Raw genomic sequence first — 18,346 nt, 5'->3', positions numbered from 1 at the left:
AGAGTCAAATGTTTTTACAGAGTGGATTTTGTGTATCTAATTTTGTCACTTAGAAACAGACAGAAAACAATGTATTTTTTACCATTTTGGGGGAAATAAAATTTTGTATAAAATCAAGCAAATTATATATATTCAAATCCCTCTGTAAAAACCTTCAGAATATAGACAGGAATGAAAATGTAAAGTTTGGTGTGTGTAAGTGCTGCTAAAGTGGAGATTTGTGGCTCATTTTGAGAAATCGGCCTTTAAAAATATGTATTGTAATAGAAATCTATTGACACAAATAGATAAAGTACTATAAAAAGAAACACTTAACAGCATCTTTTGGGTGTTTTCTTTCCTCTAGTCTGAAAAAAAAAACACTTTATGAAACACCAAAAAGCCCAAAATCTCAAACTTGACAGGTGTCGCCCCTTTAAAAAAGTACACTTAGTTTGATGTGTTGACTAACATACTAAAGCACATGTAAAGTACTTGATTATCATTTTAACTGTAGTGTGTTGGTCAATATTGCATTTAAAATGAATATATTTTAAATGCACTAAAGTTAATGTATTTTGAATGTACTAAATGTCTTTAAAACTTTACTATCTATTATAGTTATTAACAAAAGTAGTGTTGGATCTGTTCACATGTCGTCGACTAGCACATGTATTCAAGCTTCATTTTTTTAACGCAGCGTCACAAGTTGGTCTCCATTCATGTGTTGCTCTCTTTTATGTTTTGAAAAGCTCTCATCTTTAACGCTATCACATGTCCTGTGATCCGTGAAAGTTTTGTGCCCTTTATTTTGTCTGCCATCTGATATCTGCTATCAGTCGAGTTCTGATGGGTGGGAAAGTCGGGAGGTTTTGTTCTGATGCTGGAGGTTTGTTTCTGTTTTATAGAGAAGTGCTACGAGCCGCTGCATCTGAAGCACTATGACATCGGAGACTCGTGGGGACGGATCCACCGGCGCTCCGTAGAGCTGTGCACGTGCCTCAGCGGAGGGGTGAGCTGCGAGCGTGCACGTTACACGGGTAAATAAACAACTGACATCTGATCACCTCCAGCTACTACTGCATTCCTGCTGAACATTCTTCTGTCTTTCTGTGTGTGTGTGTTTAGTGTGTTTGAGAAATCACTGTGAAAATGAGGGAATCTGTAGGATGATTGAAGCCACTGGTGAAGAGGTGTGTGGATGTCTGTCTGGATATACTGGACAATACTGTAACATCAGTAAGTACACACACACACACACACACACACACACACAGAGAGAGAGACTCAAACAGGGTCTTTTAAATGGCCAGTAAAAACAAATACCTACTTTTCAGAAAATGCTGGTTAACAACCTCAGGACTTTAAACTACATTTCATATAGGTTTTCTTATTATCTAATTTCTTATTATCTATTTATTACATATGTGACCCTGGACCACAAAACCAGTCATAAGGTTAAATTTTACAAAACTGAGATATATACATACATATATAATAAATAAGCTTTCTATTGATGTATGGTTTGTTAGGATAGGACAATATTTGACTGAGATACATCTATTTGAAATCTGGAATCTGAGGATGCAAAAAAATCAAAAAGACTGAGAAAATCACCTTTAAAGTTGTCCAAATTAGGTTCTTAACAATGCATATTACAAATCAAAAATTACATTTTGATATGTTTACAGAAGGAATTTTACAAAAAATCTTCATGGAACATGAACTTTACTTAATTTCTTAATGATTTTTGGCATAAAAGAAAAATCAAAAATTTTGACCCATACTATGTATTTTTGGCTATTGCTACAAATATACCCCAGCGACTTAAGACTGGTTTTGTGGTCCAGGGTCACATATAAGGATTGTCATGTTTTATATTTCAAATATTTTAATAGTCATTATATAGGTAAAATTTTTTATATATGTGAAATCATATATTCCGGGGTTCAAACGGTTTGAGGCATTTAAGCACATATGAAAAAAGACATTATTTAGGAAGCCTGTAACCACGTAAATCTATGATTTAAAAAAGCATTTTTGGCAAATCCAGTGAATTTACCAAAGAAACATATTGTTTTTGAACATTTAGGACTGTTATAGTGCCAGCTGTGGTCTGATCTCCTTAAAACCTGGCATGTTGGTTTAGAATCACCTGACGCATATCCTCAGCAGGTTTTGTAAAGTTTTGAATTTTCCTTGAGACTTTATCATATTTTGTGTCAATTTGGACAGCCCTCTTTTCTAAACGACCCCGTTATAGCTTTCCAAAGGGTAAATTTCAACATTTTGTGATAATTATTGGCCTAGAGAGTCTAGAGATTTATACTGGAATGTTTCTTCCAGAATTAAGCAAAAAAAACCTAGGACTAGTTCTTCGCAAAAGTAGGTTTTAGACATCTTCTCAATCATTTAACAAACGATTTGATTGACAGCGTGTGATGTACAATCAATTACGCCCTTAAAAAATGCAATGTTTTTGCAGTTTCTTTTCCCTCTTATAGCACCACCAAATGCCAAGCGCCGCAGTTTTTGTCCTGTGACCTCAGATTGAGCTCTTACATAAGTTATCTGAGTTGGGCGGAGATATATAAGTCTGTTCAGGAGCAATAGGCAAAAACCTTTGGGGCCGTGAGTCGAACAGGTCCACCGAGTTTCATTCCGATAGGCCTCTCTTAACCAACAGGTGCTCAAAATTCGTCAGCCAATGCCGGCCATGTTTTCTGAAATAAACAAATGTCTTGTAGGCACTTCCAGCCAAGATCGTGCACACCAGTTTCCATGTTGATAGGACAAATGGTTGCAAAGTTATAGCCATTTTTATATATTTTTTTCTCTTATAGTGCCACCAAATGGCCAAGCTCTGCAATTTTTGTCCTGTGACCTCAGATTTAGCTCTTACATAAATGTTCTGAGTTGGTTGGAGATATCTAATTCCGTTCAGGAGTCATAAGCATTTTACTAAAAGTGGCCCTGCCCCTTTCGAATGTTTTGGTGTCCCTTTGCGAAGGTGAATCGGAAGTTCAACTTTATTTTGATAATTATTGATATTCACTCTCTAGAGAATCTTTCTGCACTGGTTTGGTTCCAATCGGGAGAAAATCCTAGGACTAGTTTGCAAAATTAGTTTTTTCAAAAAATGCGAAATGCCTAAAAATTTCGGCAGGCTCACAATCGAATCTGAGGGATGAATTTCGTCCGGCGTCAGCCAAGGATTCCAACAACAGCACTTGAGCCTGCGACTGGCGGTTTTGGAGTTTTGAGCGGTTTCATACTTTTGATCACTGTAGCGCCCCCATCAGGACAATTGGGGCGGTCCTTGGTCACGTTGTAGGCGGTGTGAGTACTACCATCCCTCCAAGTTTCAAGTCTCTAGGACTTACAGTCTGGTCTGCACCATCAGTTATATATATATATGAGGAGCTTGTTTCCAAAATGCTATAAATGCATTTTAATAGTTTCCATGAATTTTTCATTAATTACATTTTTTTTTAATCTAAACCCTTACATGTTGTTCATAGTCAATTTATCCTGTTTAAATGGTCTGTTGGCTCAGTCTGAACATGTTAAACAATGATTGTTAAATTAGTTTTTTTTTTTTAAATGTTGGTTTATGTCTTTTAAAAAAAAAAGAGAGAACTGCAACATATGACATTAGGTATTCATACTATAAATTAACATAAATCAAGAAGTGTCGATCTCCGAATGCGACTTAATAGTGAGGAGAGTAAAGATGGATAGCTCCTAAAGCATATTTCCATATAAATGCACGGCTATAGATTTTGTTAAGTGATCATGCTTTTTTCATTGGAATTAAAACTTCATGTCATTTGGAGTCCATTCATTCGCATTTGGAGATGGACACTTCTTGACTGGCAAGACAGCCGCAAGCGGAAACCCAAACAGTGAAAGTGAGTTGTTTAAAACCTTTCTTTTTAGTAAACTCTGTGTACACAAACAATGTTCTCAATGCTGGAGTTCATGTGTAGAGACCCAGGCGATACTTCGAGCAAAGTTTCATGGTGTGTCGAGCCTTCTTAGTGTTGTAAAAATATCGATTTTGATGCGCTCAAAGTAATGCCCCTAGTTCTCCCATTCACCGGCCATTGACCACAAAACGAATCACGGTCAATCTCAAAAACGGCTCGTTTGTCGTAATTATGCTTTTAGATATAAGTCTGACTCATTTACAATCCAGAAAACACCCCAGATAGCATTTTGGCGAAAGTTTCCCTTTAACGCGCCACCTGAGTGACGAACCCACTTTTTTGTTGTTTTTTGTGATTTCCTTGTCCAGTTGACGTTTTCCTCTGCAAGGTGTAGGTCTCACTGGCTCATCCAGGCCATCAAAAGTGTTCTTAGAGTTTAAACCACTCATTTTGAAGACTGAGCACAAACATTTCTTGCTTCAGAGCGCAGCCATGTTGGATTGCATTGAACGCTCACCGAATTCTGATTGGTTGAGAGGACAAAAGGTTCACTTCTTATAGCGGTTTGGAAAGGAACTGCATCTTGCAGTCCATTTTAAACAAGCAAATATAGCGATTTGGTATGAAACACTGATGGAGCAGTGAATAGGTTCAGTACACAGCAATGGCATGACAAACTCATTTTTTTTTTTTTATTTGGCATTTATCACGTTTTGGTGACATGGAGGTTATTTGTGCTTTCACAGTTTTTCACAATCACTAGGACACATTTCTCAATACTTAGGTCACTTTTTCTAAGCTCTTCACACGAAGGTACAACAGCATGTGGGCTAAACTTGGCTGATTTATCATTGCTTTGGCACAAAATGCATTCAGTGACTTTGCCTTATAAAATGACATCGATTCCTGTCTCACTCAAACACAAACACCACCAAAACTCAGTGCATCTACAGGCCAGTTTGCACATGTTTGCATACTCTTTTCAAAACTGGTGAATCTGGGCTCAAAACCTAATGCAACACAAACATAAGACGGCAATCTGCTATTTCTACAGTAATACCCTATTGAAATATATTCTGAATAAAATGCTATCAAAACTGTAACCTAAGTATTGTGAAATGTCTCCTAGTGATTGTAAAATCTGTACTACTGTATACAGTGTCATCATCTTTCCTTGTATGTGTTTTGTCAGACCCAGGAGAGCAGTGTTACCGTGATTCAGGCGCTCAGTACCGCGGTGTGGCGAATGTGACCGTCTCGGGGTCGTCCTGCCTGCCGTGGAACTCGGATCTGCTGTTCAATGAGCTGACGGTGGAGACGGTGGACAGCGCCGCCCGCAGGGGCCTCGGGGAACATGCTTTCTGCAGGTGACTGCATGCCTCATCACACTTACTCTTGGGGGAAAGGGGCAAAGGGAAACTGAAAACAGTTTAAAGTAGTTGTAGTATAAGACACATAAGTGTCTTTTACCTCTTTAAGTAATCAGATATATGATTTCCACTCCATAAAATAGGTGGAAAAATCACATAGGTGCATCTTGAGATGACAAGATCACATGCAATACAGTAGCTGCTATACTGCTATAGGTTTTATTAACGTTTTGAAATAGTTTTTATTTTAATTTATTTTCTGTTATACTAGTAATTGTAGGTAATTGTCAGCTGGACTTTCTTGTGTTTTTTCTTCTTCTTTTTTTACTGTTTATATAGTTGCTTTTAATTAATTTTGATTTCCATTTCAGTTTAGTGATTCTAGTACATTTAGTTAAACTAAATAAAAAGGAGAAATAAGTAGTTGAAAATAGCTAAATAATTATCTGAAATAAATGCATTTAAATGTGTGTGTGTGTGTGTGTGTGTGTGTGTGTGTGTGTGTGTGTGTGTGTGTGTGTGTGTCTGTGTGTGTGTGTGTGTGTGTGTGTGTGTGTGTGTGTGTGTGTGTGTGTGTGTGTGTCTGTGTCTGTGTCTGTGTCTGTGTCTGTGTCTGTGTGTGTGTGTGTGTGTGTGTGGTTAAGGTCAAAAGTTTACACCCCCCTTTCACAATCTGTAAATTGTTCATTATTCAATTTTACCAAAATAAGAGGGATCATACAAAATGCATGTTATTGTTTATTTAGTTCTGACCTGGATAAGATATTCCACATAAAAATCTGTTATTATAAAAATGACCCTGTTCAAAAGTTTACATGCCCTTGATTCTTAATACTGTGCTGTTTCCTGAATGATCCACAGCTTTTTTCTTTTGTTTAGTGATAGTTGTTCATGAGTCCCTTGTTTGTCCTGAACAGTTAAACTGCCTGCTGTTCTTCAGAAAAATCCTTCGGGTCTCACAAAATCTTTGGTTCCCTTTCGAGGGAACACACCCTGCGTCCTCTACTCTCCAAAAGCGCCCTCTAGAGGACGCAGTGTCTTGTTCCCTATCTCAGGGAACTATGGTTACATACGTAACCTGAGACGTTTTCCAGCATTATTGTGTATTTGAACCCTTTCCAGCAATGACTATATGATTTTGAGATCCATCTTTTCACACTGAGGACAACTGAGGGACTCATATGCAACTATTACAGAAGGTTCAAACACTCACTGATGCTCCAGAAGAAAAAACATGCGTTAAGAGCCGGGGGTGAAAACTTCTGAACAGAATGGAGATGTGTACATTTTTCTTATTTTGCCTAAATATCATATATTTTTTAAATTTAGTACTGCGCTTCAGAGGCTAGAGAAGATGGTATGTTTCCCAGAAGACAAAATAAGTTAAATTTACCCTGATCTGAGCATGTCCCTCGGTTGTCCTCAGTGTGAAAAGATGGATCCCAAAATCTTACAGTCATTGTTGGAAAGGGTTCAAATACACAAAAATGCTGGAAAACCAAAGAATTTGTGGGACCTGAAGGATATTTCTGAAGGCAGTTTAACTGTTCAGGACAAACAAGGGACTATTGTTTTGTGGAAATCAGGATTATAATGTCTTCAGAATCATTAAAACATATGAAAATGAGCATTTGCACAAAATACTTGTATTTTGGCTCAGAGAAAGTCAGGAATCATATGTTTGTGACGGTTTTCCAGGGAGAATGCAAGACTTTTTCACATCACAAATAGTTATAAAAGCAAAAAATTCTGCAAAATTCAAATCATTTGTGAGAAAGTGTGATTTTCTCAAGCAAAACAGACAATATTTTTTGGAATCAGATCCACAGAATTAATCATAAACATTTACTGGATTGAATGGAGTAGTTGAGTATTGTGTGCACTGATGGTATTGTGTGGTCTGAGATGTTTTCCTGATTTGGCAGGAATCCTGATCAAGATAAGTTGCCGTGGTGTTACACGATGACAGAGCGAGCCGTTTCGTGGGAGTACTGTGACATCAAGCCCTGCTTCAAACCAGCGCGTCAGTAAAAGCACACAAACACAGCAGATCCTACAGCTTCTCCAGAACAATCCTCATGACTCACAATAGTAGTGAACAAGAACCAATGAACGATAACCTTTCCGAAAAAGTTCTCTAGAAATCTCACAGGCTTTCTCAGGCGTGGGAAGGGAACATTTAAACCAGCGTCGCCTGAAGCGCTAGATTTTATTGGTTATGAGCGTTTGACATCATGAGGCAGGATCGTTATGAACATGTAATGGGGTTTATTAAGCGCGTTCAGAGACGCTGCAGCACACGTGTGAAATCTTGTGTACATTAGCGTTCAGAACTTGAAATGAATACTTTCATTTAGCAAGTATGCATTAAAAAGTGACAGAGAAAACATAAGGACAACTTTCTATTCTTCAGAGAATCCTGAAAAATTTAAATAAAAACAACTGTTTTCAGCACTGATAATAATCAGACATGTTTCTGGAGCAGTAAATCAGCATATTACAACGATTTCTGAAGGATCATGCAACACTGACGACTGAAGTAATGATGCTGAAAATTCAGATTTGATCACAGGAATAAATTACATTTTAACAGATATTCACATAGAAAATAGCTATTTCAAATTGTAATAATATTTCAGAATTTTTACTGTAATGTTAATCAAAAAAACAAAACTTTTCACATTTTGAAAGTCTCTTAATACTAAGTCTGAGCAATAGTAAATACTAAAGAGAAGGGTTCCTATAATTTTTCCTATTCGTTACAGTACGTTTTTTTATTTTACTCAGATATTTAATAATTGATTGATTGATTTTAGTTTTTCATTGTTTTTGTTTTAATCTAACATATTTATTACTCATGCATTTTAATTGTTTTGTGTTTATTTTTTATGTAAATTTATTTTTAGTCACTCACTTATTTTAATCAAACAATTTATTTTGTTTTAAACTGATGTTTATTACAGTATATAATTATATTCAATAAATGAGTGACTAAACATAAATAAATAATTAAAATGATTGATTGATTTTAGTGTTTCATTGTTTTGTTTTAGTCTAACATATTTATGACTCATCTGTTTGAATTATTTGTAGTGTATTTATTTTGATCTATTTTTTTTAGTCACTCATTAATTTTAATCAATTTATTTATTCTGTTTTAAACTGATGTTTATTCTTTTATTTATTGTAATATATTTTATTTATTAATATATATATATATATATATATATATATATATAGATCAAAACAAATAAACAAAAATAATTAAAATGCATAAGTATTAAAAATGTTACATTAAAACTTAAATCAATTAATCATTCAATATTTGTGTATTGATATTATTTTATTTTTATTTATTTATTTACTTACTTACCTACTTACTTATGCCCCCCCCCCCTTAGGGAAAATTGTTAAAGGAACAGTGACACATATTATTAAATTGAATTGCTTTTGTTATTGCAGTTGTTATTTTTAAAGAGATAGAATATTCAATATACTTCAGGCAGGTGTATTCAGATTATTTTCATTAAATATCTTCTCTGTTAGTTCAATCAGCCGGCCGCAGAGGTCCCATCATCGCCGTCGCCCCACGTCCGTCCCGTAGTCCCGCCAAGACACCGGTTTGTGGGAAGCGCCACGAGAAGCGGATCAGTCGGGGGCGTATCATGGGCGGGACGTCTGCAATGCCCGGCTCTCACCCCTGGATGGCAGCGCTGTACATCGGAGACGAGTTTTGTGCAGGAACGCTGGTCTCCTCCTGCTGGATCGTGTCGGCCGCTCACTGTTTTCTGCGAAAGTATGTTTATGTGTGTGTATTTCAAGCATTTCTATGGAGTTAATTCTAACTCCATACAACGATATAACTCTTAATATCTCTTTCTTAGTCCGTTGAAGTCGCAGATTCGGGTTGTTCTTGGTCAGCACCCCTTTAACGACACCGGCCCCAACACCAGGACCTTTGCTGTTCAAGACTATATCTTGTACCCACGTTATACCCAATTTGAGCCAACCTTACACGATATCGGTGAGTTTGGACTGCAAAACCGGACATTTTAACATCATTATACATCAGCATTATCATCAGAGTTGGGGGTAACGCATTACAAGTAACACGAGTTACAGAATCACATTTCTTTTTTCAAGTTACTAGTTTAGTAACACATTATATTTCAATATACAAGGTAATATCGGAGTTACTTTTCTAACTTGCCTACTTTTGATTAAAAGATCTCCTGTCCCCATGTTGAGAGAAATTGTGGGCAAAATGTTATTTTAGTTTTAGAATAAATGTGAACATGCATTAATTCATCTCACTCACTAAACAAAAAAAACTGATACAGTATTCCTCAAAATGAATTAAAACAGTGACATGCAGCTTAGAATATGATGCAAACATGCAATAATACAAATATCTTTTATGTATATAATAAATTCCATTTTACCAGCCAGTGTCTTTGCTCCTGACCTTTGATAATCCAATGCACCCATACTAATAAGCAAAAAATGACTGAAAATAAAACTAACATTTGTTTATCTTTTTTATTGCTAAAGAGTGTTGAGCTTTCTTCTTCTGCGGTCTCCAAAGGCAAAGCGCAGTAACTACACATTTGGTCAAAACTGAGTTAAGGCTTAAAATGGGCTTTGTGACAACCGTTTTGTCTTGTGGCGAAGTGTCCTGGTTCAATTTTGTCCCGTTTTGGAGTAACGAGGGTGTCAAAATCGCAGTAACTACAAAATCCAAACTAATACCATATATGGTGTAAAAAGTTTAAAGGCATTTTTCTCAGTTTCAGTGTTGGAGTAGTTACTGCACTTTGCCTTTGTAGGGCAGTGTACAGATATGGATTTATGTTTTTTAAGCCTGAGCCTTTTTGTTGTGAAAGGGCTTCTACATTTGCCAAAAATATAACTTTGTACATAAAAAAAAAAAAACAAGCAAGCTTTAAAATTTTAAAAGTAACACAAAAGTAACGTAACAATTTACTTTCCATAAAAAGTTTTAGGGAGTAACTCAATATTGTAATGCATTATTTTTAAAAGTTACTTTCCCAACACTGATTATCATTATTTGTTACGTTAATATTTTATTTTAGATTATTATTTAGAATTTTACGTAAAGGTTTAGTAATTTAGTTGTGTGTTTTAGTCATTTTTATTCATTTTTTATGGCAGTATAGTATTTATTAATTACCCATTCATTCATTTGACATTTTTGTCAATTTAAATTTAATGTTATAGCTAGAAAATTGCGAAATCACACTAATTCAACTTTTAAACAAACCTTTACTAACAGAGTTGCAAATGTTGCCTCATTTCAGTGAACATTCATTGGTCTTCAATCTTATAACTGGACTTTTCAGAGTTTCAGACCCTGTTTTTCTACTTTATTCATTAAAAGTCCCATGCGTTCAAATGTGGGAGTCTGCAACATGGGTGACTGAACAAAGACTTTTTCAGGCTTCTCAGGAATTATATGTAAAACACACACACAAACACGTGGGCCAGTGTATATCAGACAAGCTTCAACACGCTGAGCAGCACTCATGCTGCCTAAACCACTGCCTATAGCAGGGGTCCCCATACTTTTTTCTGAGAGGGCCACATAATTTTCTTTTCTTTAATGGGGGGCCGGGTAGGATTATAAAAGAAAATACCATGGGCCGGACACAGACAAATGATCGTTTCTTTTCAAGAGATATACAGGTGCATCTCAATAAATTAGAAAGTTCATGTATTTCAGTAATTCAACTCAAATTGTGAAACTTGTGTATTAAATAAAATTAATGCACACAGACTGAAGTAGTTTAAGTCTTTGGTTCTTTTAATTGTGACGATTTGGCTTACATTTAACAAAAACCCACCATTTCACTATCTGAACAAATTAGAATATGGTGACATGTCAATCAGCTAATCAACACAAAAAGTTTTCCTGAGCCGTCAAAATGCTCTCTCAGTTTGGTTCACTAGGCTACACAATCATAGGGAAGACTGCTGATCTGACAGTTGTCCAGAAGACAAGCATTGGCAACCTTCACAATGAGGATAAGCCACAAACATTGATTGCCAAAGAAGCTGGCTGTTCACAGAGTGCTGCATCCAAGCATGTTAACAGAAAGTTGAGTGGAAGGAATAAGTGTAGAAGAAAAAGATGCACAACCAACCGAGAGAACCGCAGCCTAGAGAGGCGTGTCAAGCAAAATCGATACAAGAATCTACTGTGTTTTTTAAATCACACGTCAAACTCTGCCTTCATCATTTTCGACGCTTCCACAGACTTTTCAACTGGGACTGGGGCCACTGGTCTCTCAGCTGAAAAACTTTGGGTAACTGGGAGATGAGTGAAGTCTTGCTTTTGCACCTGTCCCACAAGCAGTGCTAGTTTCACCTCAAATGCTATTGAGTCATTTTGTCAGCGCTCTGAATTTTCTAGCTGGGTCACGCTTCACCTGTTCGATTGCGATGACACCATTCTGTTGGTGAATTTAACAAATAATTAGGCTGTGTTAATAACTAAGGGAAATTTTAGTTTTTTTTTTTTTTTTTACATTTAGTTTAGTTTATTATTACAAGGACAATGCATATTAACATGACAAGTCAAAATATGCCAGAGTTAGCCAAAAGGCTAATTTTCATCTGCAGTCCTAGGCCAGATGTACAACAGGCAACCTAAAAATACAATGCAAATACAACAATTTAATCAAACATAACAAAATATAACATAATACAACAAACCCTACAATTTCCAAAAACAACACAAAAAAATTAATGTTGACATATTTGCATACTAAAAAGCCAAGATTTAAAAGAAGAACGAAATTCATTATAACTATTTAATTCTCTAATTGACATTGGGATGTCATTCCATTCTTTCGAGGCTTTAATCGAGAAGGCAGACTGACTAAAAGCAGTTTAAAAAAAAGTTTGAAAGCCAACCTTTATTATCAAATACCGACATGATATAAGCAAAACATATTTAAATTTTTTCATTTCCTTTTTCAAAATACAGTATGTCTCTGCCATTGTTCAGAGGGCTGGTCCAAATGTGGGGGTGGGCCGCACCTTAGTTTGGGGACCCCTGGCCTATAGTTCCTGACTCCAAAAATCCATAAACAAAGCTCAGTTTTTGTATTTTGCAAAAGATCCATTTGCAAAATCCATTGCTATGCAGCGATAGGTGTGTGAGGTACTGTATGTGTTTGGTGTGTAATAGCAGCCGTTTTTCCAGCTTTAGTGAAGCTGAAGAAGGCGGACGGACGCTGCGCTCTGAAAACGCCGTTCATCAGACCCATCTGTCTGCCGGGGAAAGACATGACGTTTCCTGATCACTCCTGCTGTAAGATCTCAGGCTGGGGTCACATGCACGAGAGTGAGTTTATATTTGATTTCAGTTTTAGGCAACTTAGTAAGATGACTAAAGTTAAACTAGATAAGTAAAGTTCATAAACACACTTCGATGTTGGCTTGACAAAGACTTGATTGTAAGTTTGAATAACTTGAAGTTTGAAGTTTTGACTCTGAGTCAATAAAAAAACGTACTAACATGTTCTAGTGCAGTTTAAACATGTTGCTAGCACGATTTAGCACATTGTTAGCATGCTTTGCATATTTATGGCATGGTTTAGTATTTTTAGCATGATTTAGCATATTGTTAGCATGTTTTTGTATATTTATGGCATGGTTTAGCATTTTTTAGCATGATTTAACATATGTTTTAACATGTTGCTATAATAATTTAGCATGTTATTAACATATTTAAGCATGTCCTTAGCATGCTTTTACATTTTGCTAACACATTTTAACATGTTATAATGATTTAAAATGTGCTAACATGTTTTAGCATGTTGTTAACATGATTTAGCACATTGTTAGCATGTTTTTGTATATTTATGGCATGGTTTAGCATTTTTTAGCATGATTTAACATGTTTTAACATGTTGCTGTAATAATTTAGCATGTTATTAACATATTTTAGCATGTCCTTAGCATGCTTTTACATTTTCCTAACACATTTTAACATGTTATAATGATTTAAAATGTGCTAACATGTTTTAGCATGTTTTTGTATATTTATGGCATGGTTTAACATTTTTTAGCATGATTTAACGTGTTTTAACATGTTGCTATAATAATTTAGCATGTTTTAGCAAATAACATGTTCTTAGAATGATTTAATGTTTAAGCATGTCGCTTACATTATTTATCACATTTTAACATGATTTACCATGTTGCTAACATGTTTTTGCATGTTGCTAGCATAATGTAGCACATTGTTAGCATGCTGCAATTGCATGATTTAACACATTGATAACATGTTTTAGCATTTTGCTATTATGATTTTGTTGTTAGCATGTAACATGTTATTATCATGTTTAGCACCTTGTTGACATGCTTTAACATCTTTAGTTAACATGTTTTAGCATGTTTCTAGTATGGCGTAACATGTTAGCACATCTTAGCACTGTTAGCAATTTTATCATGATTTAACATGTTTTTGCATGTTGCATGCTTTAGCATATTGTTAGCATGATGATAGCATGTTTTGACGTTTTGCTAACATGATTAAACACATTGCTAGGATGATTTAGCATGTTGTTAACATGTTTTAACATTTTCACATTTTACTAGCAAATTTTTACATTTTAGAATGATTTAACATGTTGCTAACACTTTTTTGCATGTTGCATGATTTAGCACATAGCGAACGTTTTAATATGTTTCTAGCATGTTTTAGCATGATGCTAGTATGATGTTAACATTTTTTGTACGTTTTAGCATCATTAGCCAATTTTACATGATTTAACATGTTTTTGCATGTTGCATGATTTAGCACATAACGAACGTTTTAATATGTTTCTAGCATGTTTTAGCATGATGCTAGTATGATGTTAACATTTTTTGTACGTTTTAGCATCATTAGCCAATTTTACATGATTTAACATGTTTTTGCATGTTGCATGATTTAACACATTGCTAACATGTTTTAATGTTCCTAGCATGTTTTAACGTGATGATAGCATGTTTTGACATTTTGCTAACATGATTTAACACATTGCTAACATGATTTAGCACGGTGCTAGTATGATGTAACATTAGCACGTTTTAGCATGATTTAACATGTTTTAACATTTTGCTAACACGTTTTTGCATGTAGCATGTTTCTGTATGTATATGGCATGGTTTAGCATGTTGTAACATATTTAATATGTTTTAGCTCATTGCTAGCATGTTTTACAATGTTCTTGCATGTTAACATGTTGCTAGCATGATTAGCACATTGTTAACATGAATAAGCATGTTTTAACATGTTGTCCTATGGTAGCTGTTAAACTTTTTGTCTTATTGTACACACGTTTTGCAACAGAGCTATTATGTAATAATGCACACCTCAGTGATTGTAAACTTGTGTTTTCAGAGGCGAACTCGTACTCTCCTCTGATGGAGGGAGTGGTGAAGATCATCCCGTTCGATCGGTGCTCGTCTCCAGAAGTCTACGGGACGGAGGTCAGGAGAGGGATGCTGTGTGCAGGAAGTGAGTCCTGTGTGGACGCCTGTCAGGTCAGACGCCAAAACATCTTGTTTTTTTATTCACTTAATTTCGTTGCAGATTTGGACTTAATACAAAAAAAAAAAAATGTTTACTTAAAAAAAAATTACAAATCTAAAGACATTGCAATTGCAAGTTACGAAACATAATTAAACATTTACATTTACGTTGTATAACTTTGTATTATTTCTTTTGCATTTCCTTAGCAAGTTTTAACATGTTGCTAGCTTAATGTAACACGTTGCTAGTGTTTTTTGGTACGTCTAGGGCATAGTTTAGCATGTTAGCAAGTTTTAACATGTTGTTATAATGATTTAGCAGATTGCTAGCATTCTTTAGTACATTTAGGGCATGATTTAGTATGTTAACAAGTTTTAACGTTGTTATAATGACGTTTCTAACATTTTTTGCATGTTGCTAGCATGATTTAGCACATTGTTAGTGTTTTTTAGTATGTTGTTAGATTGATTTAACATGTTGTTAACATGCTTTGCATGTAGCTAGCATGATTAAGCACATTGTTAACATGATTTAGCATGTTGTTAGATTAATTTAGCACATTGCTAATTTTTTTTAGTACATTTAAGGCATAGTTTAGTATGTTAACATGTTTTAACATGTTGTTATAATGATTTAACATGTTGCTAACATGTTTTGCATGTTGCCAGAATGATTTAGCACATTGCTAACATGATTTAGCATATTGCTAGCTTAATTTAGCACATTACTAGCTTAATTTAGCACATTTCTAGCATTTTTTAGTACGTTTAGGGCATAGTTTAGTATGTTAACATGTTTTTACATGTTGTTATAATGATTTTGAATTTCTAAAATGTTTTCTATGTTGCTAGCATGATTTAGCTCATTGCTAACATGATTTAGCATGTTGTTAGCTTAATTTAACACATATCTAGCATTTTGTTATGTTTAGGGCATAGTTTACTATGTTAACATGTTGTTATAATGATTTAACATGTTGCTAACATGTTTTGCATGTTGCTAGCATTAGCACATTGCTAACATGATTTAGAATGTTGCTAGCTTAATTTAGCAGATTGCTAGCGTTCTTTAGTACATTTAGGGCATGTTTAGTCTGTTAGCAAGTTTTAACGTTGTTTTAATGATATTTCTAACATGATTTAGCACATTGCTAGCATTTTTTAGTACGTTTAGGGCATAGTTTAGTATGTTAACATGTTTTTACATGTTGTTATAATGATCTAACATGTTGCTAACATGTTTTGCATGTTGCTAGCATGCTTTAGCATATTGCTAACATGACTTAGCATGTTGCCAGCTTAATTTAGCACATTGCTAGCGTTTTTAGTACGTCTAGGGCATAGTTTTGTATGTTAACGTTCTCACATGGTGCTGATATGTTTGATATGCATGTTTCTAGCATGTTGAACATGTTTTAACTTGTTGTTAACATGTTTTAGCATGTTCTTAGCATGATATGACATAATGCTAACATGTTTTAGCATGTTGCTTACATTATTTATCACAGTTTTAACATGATAGATTTTTTATTTTTTATTGAGTGGTGTAAATGGCATTCCACTCAGATCAGTATTACCTTACAATAATTGAAATGTTTGTAGTGTTTGATCAGATTGTTTCATGTGTGTGTGATTTGTTCAGGGCGACTCGGGCGGTCCGTTAGCGTGTGACTGTGACGGCGTGAGTTTCCTGTATGGGATCATCAGCTGGGGCGACGGATGCGGGCGCTCAGGAAAACCGGGCGTTTACACCCTCGTGCCCAAATATGCAGACTGGATTAACAGCGTCATCAAAAAGTCTAAAAAGAACACACCCCAAAAACCAGCAGTGAACATAACAACGATAGACGTTTGCATTGGGAGTCATTGCCAAACATAACCGTAAAACACAACTGTGACTTTATTATTAATGTATTCATTGTGGCTTTCCATTCCAGTGCTCATGTTACTGTGTAATACTAATGAACCTGTGTTTTATTGCTATTTACGTTAACAAGCAATATGGCGACACGTACACTGGAATGAAAGCGTTATTTAAAGTTTTATATTATTATGTTTTTTTATGCATATACATACATTTTGAATAGAATATTGCTGTGAAATAAATGTGTCTTTAAATCTGCACACACACAAATGTTTTTGACAGTGTTTGGGTGAATCTCATTTTGGAAAGGTCATGTTTTCCTCATAAACCCATGGAAGTGAATGGACAGATGCAGTTTCAATGCAACAGTTTGATGTTAAATCATTGTTTAGCATCATTTGAACAGTTATTTATTCCATTATACTGTATATTATAAGCATAAATAGTGCGTTGAAGGATCTTCTCCACTGAATTTCATTTTAAAACCGGTCTCTGTTGAATTTCTGTTTTTCTGACTGATCTGGAATGGTCAAATAATGCACCATCTATGTATTAATACCTATCATATTTCAACACAAAATTAAAAGACATATGAAATTTGATTTTGCATATCAAGCCTATTTTTTAAGTACTGTACATAGTTTGCTTTATGATTCGTGAGATTTCTTAAATTTATTTGTAATTTAATTACAATTAATTATTATCAAGGATTATTTTCTATTAGATTCTCATTATTGTAGATTCTCATTACTGTAATGTAGTAATGACAATTGTTCAGTTTTTTGATACCTTTTATTTATACACTGCAAAAAATGCTTTTCATACTTAGAATTGTTTGTCTTGTTTCCAGCCAAAATATCTAAAAACTGACTTTTTTTTTTCTGAAAACAAGAAAATATTTTTACTCAACTAAAAAAATCCTCCTTGATTTAGGGGTTTTTGTTTCCAGCCAAAATATCTAAAATATTTTAAATCAAAAATAATTTTCTAGACGAGTAAAAAATATTTTCTTGTGTTCACCAATACAAAAAACAAACAAACAAACAAACAAAAAAGTCAAAATTAAGTACGTTTTTGCTTAAAAAAACGAGCAAAATAATCTGCCAATGGGAAAAAGAAAAATAATGTTGTTTTCTTTTTTGCAATTTTTTTTTCTAAAAACATTTTTTTTTTCTGTAAACATTTTTAAAAAATCTTCGAAAATCTAGAAAAGTCTAGAAAATCCTCCTTGATTTAGGGGTTTTTACATATTTTGGCACAAACAAGACAAACAAATCTTAAGAAAATCATTTTTTGCAGTGTAGAAAATTTTCAAACATAAAAAAAAACATAATGTAAAACAAATGTTAATAAACCAAATGTTATCCTAACACATTTTTTTATAAATAAAGCTTCATTTTCTTTTTTCAACTTTTTTTTTTCTTCTCAATTTGGGGTGAAAATTACCATTTTATTTAATTATTAATTTTTATTTACATTTGTTTAAATGATATTGATATTTGATATTCACCCTTGTATTGCTCAGAAATGTGTGCAAAAATATAAAAATGACACCTTTTAGGTGTAGCAATGTAGGTTCATATACAGGTATTATTAATATTACATTCAGATACTGCATGAATCACAGTTGTTGCATGACAAACATTTGTTTATTTAATAAA

The 18,346-nt window shown here is 34.4% G+C and overlaps 1 protein-coding gene across 2 annotated transcripts in view; it reads left to right on the top strand.

Annotated features, from left to right (window-relative positions):
• LOC141332366 (hepatocyte growth factor activator) overlaps positions 1–17,253 on the top strand; it is a 28,386-nt gene extending 11,133 nt beyond the window's left edge. Inside the window, exons 6-14 of one of the 2 annotated variants that reach the window (XM_073837505.1) lie at positions 888–1,019; positions 1,108–1,218; positions 5,101–5,275; positions 7,204–7,301; positions 8,834–9,074; positions 9,163–9,302; positions 12,504–12,644; positions 14,691–14,833; positions 16,464–17,253. In XM_073837505.1, the coding sequence (XP_073693606.1) occupies positions 888–1,019; positions 1,108–1,218; positions 5,101–5,275; positions 7,204–7,301; positions 8,834–9,074; positions 9,163–9,302; positions 12,504–12,644; positions 14,691–14,833; positions 16,464–16,700 (1,418 nt within the window). In that variant the 3' untranslated portion in view covers positions 16,701–17,253. Of the gene's footprint in view, positions 1–887; positions 1,020–1,107; positions 1,219–5,100; positions 5,276–7,203; positions 7,302–8,824; positions 9,075–9,162; positions 9,303–12,503; positions 12,645–14,690; positions 14,834–16,463 lie in introns of both variants that reach the window. The other variant, XM_073837504.1, reaches the window with a different exon arrangement.
• The last annotated feature ends 1,093 nt before the right edge of the window (positions 17,254–18,346 follow it).

The sequence above is a fragment of the Garra rufa genome, chromosome 3 (genome assembly GCF_049309525.1).
Source record: "Garra rufa chromosome 3, GarRuf1.0, whole genome shotgun sequence".
Taxonomy (NCBI): Eukaryota; Metazoa; Chordata; class Actinopteri; order Cypriniformes; family Cyprinidae; genus Garra; species Garra rufa.
The sequence above is the reverse complement of the archived record's forward strand: the minus strand, read 5'-3'. Positions and strand labels throughout refer to the sequence as shown.